This window comes from Engraulis encrasicolus, chromosome 16 (genome assembly GCF_034702125.1).
Source record: "Engraulis encrasicolus isolate BLACKSEA-1 chromosome 16, IST_EnEncr_1.0, whole genome shotgun sequence".
Taxonomy (NCBI): domain Eukaryota; kingdom Metazoa; phylum Chordata; class Actinopteri; order Clupeiformes; family Engraulidae; genus Engraulis; species Engraulis encrasicolus.
This window is the reverse complement of record NC_085872.1, coordinates 23,184,230-23,194,501: the sequence shown is the minus strand read 5'-3', so window position 1 is coordinate 23,194,501 and position 10,272 is coordinate 23,184,230. Positions and strand designations below refer to the sequence as shown.

The 10,272-nt window shown below is 37.5% G+C and overlaps 1 protein-coding gene across 1 annotated transcript in view; it reads right to left on the bottom strand.

Moving 5' to 3' along the window:
• Positions 1 to 7,730, bottom strand: part of fbxl7 (F-box and leucine-rich repeat protein 7) — a 36,284-nt gene extending 28,554 nt beyond the window's left edge. Inside the window, exons 1-2 of the mRNA XM_063219031.1 lie at positions 6,845 to 7,730; positions 3,294 to 3,383 (exon numbers count right to left, since the gene is read on the bottom strand). Coding sequence (XP_063075101.1) covers positions 3,294 to 3,383; positions 6,845 to 6,881 — 127 coding nt within the window. The 5' untranslated portion in view covers positions 6,882 to 7,730. The remainder of the gene's footprint in view (positions 1 to 3,293; positions 3,384 to 6,844) is intronic.
• Positions 7,731 to 10,272: the final 2,542 nt, after the last annotated feature.

The following is a 10,272-nucleotide window of genomic DNA, read 5'->3' as shown; positions in this document are numbered from 1 at the left end:
AAAATACACTATTAGTGTATTGTATTTAAATGTATTGTAAATACATTTGTATTTTTAAAGTAATGTGCTAAAGTGTGGTATTGTTAAATATACTATTAGTATATTCTATTTAAAGTCTATTTTAAGTACATTTGTATTTTAAAAGTAATGTGCTAAAGTGTTTTATTAAAAAATACACTATTAGTGTATTGTATTTAAATGTATTGTAAATACATTTGTATTTTTAAAGTAATGTGCTTAAGTGTGGTATTGTTAAATATACTATTAGTATATTCTATTTTAGTGTCTATTTTAAGTACATTTATATTTTAAAAGTAATGTGTTAAAGTGTAGTGTTATAAAATACACTATTAGTGTATTGTATTTAAATGTATTTTAAGTACATTTGTATTTTTAAAGTAATGTGCTAAAGATTGTTTTTAGAAAATACACTATTAGTGTTGTGTATTTAAATGTATTGTAACTATATTTACAAAATAAATAAACTAATTACTGGCCAAAGTACAGTCATTTTTCCTAGCAAAAAATGTCTATATCTGGAACATGGACAAGAACCTCAATTTATGATGATGATGAATGACTCCCCTTTTTCCAGCATGAATTTTGGAAATAAACTACAAAAAATCATACACGGTAGTACACCATTATAGTAATGTATGGTATTAGAAAATGTACTGCTAGTTTAATGTATTAAACTTTGTTCTTAAAAAATGTACTCAAACATAGTGTTAGAAAATATACATTATCAGTTATATATACCTAAACTTTATTTTACGACCTTTACAAATATGCATATTTTTTTGCATACTTACTATATTGCCTTTTTGACACTAATATTAATTGTCTTTAATGAAATGTACTCACTTATAAAGATTTTATGTTATTTTTCTTGTTGTCTTGAACCACTTCAAGTGTATTTTAAGTGTATTTGTATTTTTAAAGTAATGTGCTTAAGTGTTGTATTTGAAAACATACTGTTAGTGTAGTATATTTTAAGTGTATTTTAAGTGTATTTGTATTTTAAAAGTAATGTGCTAAAGTTTGGTATTAGAAAGAATATTTGAAACGTACTTAAAGTTAAGTATGATTTTTCGTATATTAAGTACACTTGTACAAAGTTTGATTTTTAGTACCAAAAAGTCAACTTAAAATGTGTTAAAGCTCTACTTAATTATATTTCAAGTGTATTTAAGTATACTATAAGTTGTCCCAAAAAAACATTCTTTAATACACACTTTTGAAGTATATTTTAAATACAAAAATACATACTTATTAAGTATATTAACTACACTTTTTTCACCTGGGTACTTTTTTAAACCATCATTTTAGTGTATTTTAACCTAGGCTTATTTATTCATTATGCTTTGTAACATTAAATAACCTTCCACCTTCCATTTTGTTAATGTATTTTCATGGTAAAAACACCATATTGAAGAGCACAAACAGATCTTAAAAAGGCATGTAAGGCCTTACCTATTAACCTTTTAAGCACAATACTGAAGTCTGTACTTAAGTTGTGTTATTAGTGTATTAAGTGCACTTTAAGTGTACTTTTTGGTGCACAAATTAAACATGTAAAAGTGTCTTTAATTCGATAAAAGCATACCACCACCAATGATTTCTAAGTATTATAATTAAGTATATAAAAGTATACTTAAAGTGTACTACTCAAGACTATTAGTTCAAGAACGTAATTGTGCCTGTCAAAGAACAGGTAGTTGTGGTCTAGTGGTTAGAGTGCAGGTCTGTGGTTCAGTGAATTGTGGGTTCGAATCCTGGTTGAGGCAGTGGTTGTTGTCTGAAGTGAAGGTGAAAGGAAGGTTCATGTGAATGGCTGATGGTTGTGAACAAGACAATGTACAATGGAAATGAGTAACTGGGGATTACATGAATGTTTTTTCATATACTTTTGAAATATATTTAAAGTGTACTTAAAATAAATATATTTGAAATGTGCTTAAAGTAAAATCTACTTGTAGTATACTTAAAATACATTTAGAGTCAATACACTTAAAATGTACTTAAAGCGATTTTGTGAATATATTTGAAATGTACTTAAAGTAAGTATGTTTTTAGTATATTAAGTACACTTGTACAAAGTTTGATTTTAGTACAAAAAAGTCAACTTAAAATGTGATTAAGCTCTACTTAATTATATTTCAAGTGTATTTAAGTATACTATAAGTGGTCCAAAAATAACACAACTTAAGTATGTACTTCTGCAGTATACTATAAAGTACTTTCTCATGACATTGAAATAGATTTCTAATGTACTTAAAATGTGCTTATCCGCATGCTAAAGTTCACATTAAACACATTTTAAAGTGACTTGGTTAGTATACTTATAATGTACTTAAAGTTAAATATATTTTTAGTATATTAAGTACACTTGTACAAAGTTTGATTTTAGTACAAAAAAAGTCAACTTAAAATGTGATTAAGCTCTACTTAATTATATTTCAAGTGTATTTAAGTATACTATAAGTTGTCCCAAAATAACACAACTTAAGTATGTACTTCTGCAGTATACTATAAAGTACTTTCTCATGACGTTAAAATAGATTTCCAATGTACTTAAAATGCACTTATCCACATGCTAAAGTTCACATTAAACACATTTTAAAGTGATTTGGTTAGTATACTTATAATGTACTTAAAATTAAGTATGTTTTTAGTATACTAAGTACACTTGTACAAAGTTTGATTTTAGTACAAAAAAGTCAACTTAAAATGTGATTAAGCTCTACTTAATTATATTTCAAGTGTATTTAAGTATACTATAAGTTGTCCCAAAATAACACAACTTAAGTATGTACTTCTGCAGTATACTATAAGTACTTTCTCATGACGTTAAAATAGATTTCTAATGTACTTAAAATGCACTTATCCGCATGCTAAAGTAAACATTAAACACATTTTAAAGTGACTTGGTTAGTATACTTATAATGTACTTAAAGTTAAATATATTTTTAGTATATTAAGTACACTTATACAAAGTTTAATTTTAGTACAAAAAAGTCAACTTAAAATGTGTTTAAGCTCTACTTAATTATATTTCAAGTACATTTAAGTATACTATAAGTTGTCCCAAAATAACATTCTTTAAATACACACTTTTGAAGTACACTTTAAATACAATAAAACGTACTTATTAAGTATATATTAAGTACACTTTTTTTTTACTTGGGGAACACATTTTTTTCCAAAAATAGTCAACACTGGATGAAAAAAAAGTCCGAAAAAAAAGAAAGAAACACAGACCAATGATGGATAATGAGGACCATATGCCCTACCTTCGCTGGTAGCTGCATTCTTTGGAGCCTTGGTCGATGTCTGATCTGTACTTGAACTCAGGTCGGAGGAAATACTGGAACTGCCTTTCCCTGAGAACAGAGAGAGAACACAGTGGGACGTGTCAGGACACCCAGTTGGTAGCATCACTCAAAAAAGCCAGGATGGCTTTAGGGGAGAATACTATGCAAAGGAAATTAAGAGTGACATGACTAAAAACACATTACAGCATAACAATGAACTCAAGCATGAGGTAATCGGTTCTCTTGAATGTATGGAGAGTTCTGTATGCTGTATAAAAGGCACTTCTTGGAGCCAGTCTTCATATTTGCTTGCATAGGCAATCGATTACAGTTTGACTGCATGGCTTCTTCATGATATCCACAACTTGTGAATATTTTGGCTCTCCATCCCTCTTTTGGTATTGCTTCAACAGAAGGCTGATACCATTTTGAATAGCAACTGCATGCCGATACTAAAAGATAACCTTGAAACCATCCCCCTTGCACAGCACCGACTGAGTGTACACATTGTTAATAAATGCCCAACATTCCATTTCTCTTCATCACATACTCAGAGCAGAAACATTCCAGATGCCTTGCAACCTCATCCCCTCTGGACATACAGGACAGGACTTTTACTAAGAAATTGAACAAGACACAAAATTCAGGTTTAGGAAGATGACAGAACTTTGTCATTGACCCAGTGCGAAAGATAAAATAAAAGATGGAAATACATTGTGCAACGTCAAAACTCTGGACTGCAATTACAACTTCAAAGACCAATTGAAAAATGTCTTCCCTGATGAAACTGGAAATGTTGAGGCAACAAATACTGTTATTACCTAGCCTGGCTATTTAGAACTGTCTCTGGGAGTGCAAAACTGGGTTTGCACGTGGTTTATCTTGTGTTTATGCTACATCTAGGAGGTATTGCTACCTGGAAGACGGCACAAATGCAGCATGTTTACAACCATACCTGGAACTCGAGGTCAACATAACTCCAGGCTTCTGGGTTTTCTTACCATAGAAGGAATAGCTTGATAGGCCTAAGGCTTTCTGACCACATTTTGCAGCGTAAACACACTTTCTTTTAGATAATCTGGCTGTCTCCATGCTAAGACGTTGCACTCTATGTTGGAAAAGTGCTGTTGTTGTGCATTTAAGAAAGTGTGGTGACAGAATAATAAAAAAAAAAAAACAGACCCTGGTGCATGTATGGTTACATCAGAGGCATTGTTTATTGTCTATTGTCCCCCGCAGGAATGTAGGTTATGCTGTTGCTGAGATTAATTGGCTAAACATATTCTGTAATGATGGGATTTGGGCCGGCTGAAGGAGTTTCACTTGCCTGTGGTTTTCCCTCTTAGCACACTGTGCACAGTGAGTTCAAAGGGACCATGCCAATGCCATGGAGGAGAGTTTTTGTGCACTGGAGTAAATGATGGCGATGGCTGCTGCCTGCGAGAGGCACAACATCCCATCTGAGATTATATGCAGGCATCTTAGTGTGGCCTCCAAACAAAAATACATGTGACTTAAAGTGCACCTACCAAATCACAAATGAGAGAGCCACTGACTAACTTAACATATCTTCTTGGCAGTGCAAGGTAAATAAACCTCTATATTTTTATTTTATTTCACAATTATCCTGAAGTAGTTAAAAACAAAACAGGCCAGTGCACTTCCACTCTGAAGCTAAAAGAACACGGTCATAAAATAGGAAAGTATATATTATAGCTTCTTTGTCTGCTTCCTCTCCAGATATACAGTATATTTCTGATGCTAAAAAAGTCCAGCCTGTCAAACATTTGTGGCAGGAATTGCTGTTTTTCACAATTCCTTGTAAATCTCTGCATCACTTAGCAGGCCTTGGCAGTCATCTGAAGGGTAAGAAACTAAAGGCAAGCTGTGCCATATGAAAATAAGCATGCAGGAACGCATATTTTAAACATGAATAATCCTGTTACTATAAGACACCCCTGGCCTATCTCAGGAAGAAATGAGAGTTTCTTTTCGTGACATTTTGCCATTCTCTGTTTACTGTGGAAAGTTGCTGATGTCATCCGTGAATGCCAGCTATGGGGAAATGCCAAGATATAACCTTAAAAAAGGGGCTGGTGTGGTTTACTGCACCACTTTCCACAAGTCTTTAACAAAGCCAGAACTTGCTCTGTGGGTAAGAGTGTCTTGGCCCTGTTGGTGCTCAGGAGTCAGAAAGCCAAGGGGAAAAAAGACCATAATATTGCAAATTAAAGCTAATGGATATGGCAATATGCAAAATACTCCTGAAGACAAACTTTCAGACCGTCCAAGGACAGTGTGTGCTTGGCACAGAGAAGTACTAACCTGACTTCTCATGCTACGCACAACATATGTGGAGTGAAGTGAAGTGAAACTTCCCAGTAGCTCCAAATTACATTAAAGGGTGTCCAGAAACCTGTTGCTTTCCCTCAAATTGCACATAGTCATAGTGCACAGTCACTTAACGGTGTAGGCCTACATGTCACTTAACCGCACAGGTCAGCTATGACAACCCATGTCATGTAGAGATCAGGTGCTGCCATGAGTTAGCCTGATTATCATCAACGTTCAAATCTCTTCGAGACTTGGGTTGCAACGCTGAAAGTGTTGAGTCACTAGGAGGGCACAGCCTGGCTAGCCATGAGTGTCTATGTGTCCTAGAATATGAATGACAGAGAAAAAAAACTGCATTCAAAAGAACAGGACAGCCATTCTAGGCCATGTTTTATTTTCTCCTCGCTCCCTCCTCCCTGTGCCTCTTCTAGTTGTTTTTGACTGCACAAAAGCAGATTGGGGGATGCCAAACCTGCTGGGGCCTTCCATTTACTCACACACAATTCTTGGCAAAAGACAAGGACATGTCCTACTCAGTCTGACAGGGAACTTTCCCTACTGGCTGCTTCTGCGGCCCCAGGACATGATGCCCCCTTTTCTATTGAGCATTTCAGAGCATCAGGACCAACCACCCCCCACCCCCACCCCTGGACAAGGGGGAGTCTTCGGTCTACCGTGCCATAATGTGAGAATGAGAAAGTCCTAGTGTCAGTGAAGTGTCCAGTAATATTTATAGTTCCAGGTGAACAGAACTCATAGTTGAAACTATTGTTCCATAACCCAAGTCTTGAGTGTGTCTACGATGTGCCATGAGTGGTGTCATGTGTGAATTCATCACTGAAGTGATGAAGGAGAAGTAGTATTTTCTATTGTTCTTCAACAATTTTGGCCAAGATGCATTTTCAAAGCTGTTAAGCAACTGGGCTGAGATCATTTCGCAGGCTGTGGGCTTCATGGAGATGCGTCGGCCACATTTCTCGCCTATTGCGTCCGAATAAAACTCTGCTGATCCACAATTTCCAAAAACATAATTTTAACGGCAGATTTAACCAAATATTGCAGCTTGCCAAATGCAGCAAGGTACAGTAGACCTGGACAGTACGTCCAAAAAGAGAGACAGCATTGAACACAATCTTTTTAAAGAATGCAAAATGACTATTTTTCACTCCCTGTGAAACTTAGGGCTTGGCACTTACCTTCACTCCCACTCTGTTTCCCATTGTTCGCACCCATCCTGTGGAATGCATACTCTATCTGCAAGGCTCAGTGAAAATATCCATACAAATAAAGAAAGTAATCCTAAACGAAATGGGCAGATATTGCTGGACAAAAAAAGGTCTCTAATGAAATGTCCCTATGAAATTAATCCACTGTGCGCCGAGATAACGGTGACCTGTACTGTCCCATCCCTATTCAATTCAATATGCTAATAAAACGTCAAGGTAACTACACGAACGCGTGGCGTTTAAGTCAGAAGCCTATTTGCGAGAAAAAAGAACCCCCGCATTCAAGAGTTAGATGTGTAGAAGGACAAAGTCTGAAACAAAAAACTTGTTGCGTCAGGACCACGCATTCGCTCTCGGACATGACCGTTACCAGACGGCTTGAGTACGCAACAGGCAAGGAAGATTTGTTGCAAAAAAAAATCTCTCTTCGCAGGAGCTTGTCAGTATTCTGCAAAAGAGAAAGGTCGACAGTTTAAGGGACAGTAGACTAGTGCTCTTAAGCTTGAAGCGGATGTCATAGTTTGTGCTTTCCAGAGTTTTAAAGCGTTATTTCTATCGAACAACAACAAAAACTGAAAAAAGTAGGCGTATCTAGGCTATAAAAAGTTCTCATCTGAATACAGGCGGTTGTCAAAGCGCTCTGATACCATACAAATTGTGGATGGAGAATATCACCAGACAAAGATGACGCATAGTAAAGGGAAAAGAGACGGCTGCCCAAAGGACTGTGCTCCACCGGTCTGGATTGACCTTGTGTTGACACCTTTGTGTAGCCCCCTCTGCTGGCTTTGAGGATGCAGGACGTGGAATGGAGTATTGTTTAGTTCACTCTACCTTGACTCAGAATTAAGAACATAGCCTACTATTTCTATAGTTCTAGTGTATTATTTGTGTTGTGTAAAAGGCAGTGAATATTTAAACGTTGATCTCTTGTGTGCAATATAATACAAAATGTGAACAATATAGTCTAGGCCTCTTGTTTATGCCACACTGATGTGCCTTTAAAACTAGTGAAGCTATATCATTACCATATGAATTTAATTTCCAAATTGTGGCAAATACAAGTGCATCTACTTTGATGTTTTTTTTTTTTAATTCCCCAACTCTTCATACTAATAGAAATTAATGGGTGAGTTGTACAGACTCCCTGTGGTATTTCTTCATGCATGATGACTTTAGAGAACTAATTAGAGTTCCCTCCTCTCTATACCTACTGAAACACAGAATGATGTCTTTGTTCTAAGTCGGCCAACGGAAGTTTATACCCCATCATCAGACCGGGCCTACCTAAAGTACCGAGAATTTCTCTCGACAGCTATTTTTTTGCAACTCCGGTTGTAGACGCATTGAATACCTTGAAATGGTAACTATGGTACTGAACAGGCAAAGATGAAAAAAGTTTGATTACCCATCAAATTGGTTAAACTGGACAGACAACTGCATTTATTAAGAATAGGTGTTTTTTATATAGGCCTACATATAATTAGGGGTTGTTTGCCTTTATTTTTGAGAGGACAGAGGAGGAGAGACAGGAACTGAGTAGGGAGAGATCACCAAATCAAAGGATCACCAAAGGATCACCAAATGACCCAGGTCGGCGTAGTAACCCAGTGCCCCACAGGCCATGGCAAGGCCAGAAATAGGTGTTTTAATCATTTTTTACACACATTTCTTTGGTTTATAGAGAATGCATGGAATCATTGTAAAGCTCTGTTTCTGATCTTTCCCCTGGCATTTTTTTTTGGGTTGCCATCTCAGTTACAGATTCAAGTCAAAGTAGCTGAATGAATTTCTAGCCATAAGAATGACCCTATACTGTAGCAATGATGTCAAACATAAGGCCCGGGGGGAGGATATTTCCAAATTGATGTTACTGGTCCAGCCCACATATGCCTCTTTTCCACTGCCGGTTTTCTGGTAGGCCTACAGCTCGACAAAGCATGACTCGGCCGCCACTTTTTGCTTTTTGAATAGGCATGACACAGCTCAACCGTAAAGCAGAATGTGGCAGCCGAGTCGTGCTGTGTCGAGCTGTAGGCCTACCAGAAAAACGGCAGTGGAAAAGAGGCATTAGAGATCAAATAGCCTGAATGTGGCCCCTGAAGTGAAATGAGTTTGACACTCTTGACCTAATGTGACCTGCTATTATGAATTCTTGAGCCATCGTCTTGGGCATGCTTTAGCTTACAAGCAAATGCCATTGGCCTACATTGTTGGAAATGTTGGATGTGTCCTGTTTCAAATGATATGTATAACATCTAGCAATGTATGGAAGAACAGGAGCAGACATCCGCTTTTGCATGCATGGGGCTCATACAATTCAGGGTGGGGGTTACTATTGTCATGATCTCACTCCCCTGCCATTGTAGAACTGTAATGTTGCCATTGCCTTTACTCGTGTTCTGTCTCGTACTCTCTATCTCGCTCTCTGTCTCTCTCTGCCTGTCTTGTTCTCTGCCTTTCTCTCTCTCTCTCTCTCTCTCTCTCTCTCTCTCTGCCTGTCTGGTTCTGTCTCGTGCTCTCTCTCTCTCTCTCTCTCTCTCTCTCTCTCTCTCTCTCTCTCTCCCCCTGCCTGCCTGTCTGTCTGGTTCTGTCTCGTGCTCTCTGTCTTGTGCTCTCTCTCTCTCCCTGCCTGTCTGGTTCTCTCTCTCTCTCTCTCTCTCTCTCTCTCTCTCTCTCAATCTCATTCTGTCTGGTTCTGTCTCCCTGCCTGTCTGGTTCTGTCTGTCTGTCTCTCTTCCTGTCTTTCTCTATTCTCATCTCTGCCCCGCTAGTGTAATGTGCCTTTGGTTTGTTTTGATTTCCTCATGTGCTCCTGTGTTTACCTGCCACGCCCCTCGTTTGTCTCCTGCCCCTTGTGGTCTAGTTTTTGATTCTCTCATTTGGCCCGTTTAGTTTTCCTTATTGTTTTCACCTGTGTTCTGTTCTTGCTATTGGTCTTGTCCCTTGCCTCCTGTTCCCTAGTCATTGTCTCCACCTGTGTCATTATCTGTTCTCGTTATCATTGTCCTTGATTGCCTGTGCCTCGTTTGTATCCCCGTTTCTGTCTCGTCAACCACCTGGTTCCTGTTGTGTTCTACCTATCGTGTCCCTGCTCTGTGATTGCCCCTGTGTATATTAGTCCTGTGCTCCCGTTGTCCCGTGCTGCGTCATTTGTCTTCTGTTGTCCAGAATGGCTGTCTCTAGTATCCCCGAAACCTTGTCGTAAGTGTTCCTGTCGTCTTCTGTGTTTGCTTGTAGTTTACGTTTTCCCCCTCGTGGGTGTTTTGTTTGTTAGCCTGCTTTTGTCTGAGTTTTAGTGTTATATAATTGTTTGGTTTAAATAAACAGTCTCATGCAACCTCTGTCTCCTGTGCTGCATTTGGGCTCACCAATCTGAAACCGTGACAGAATGACGC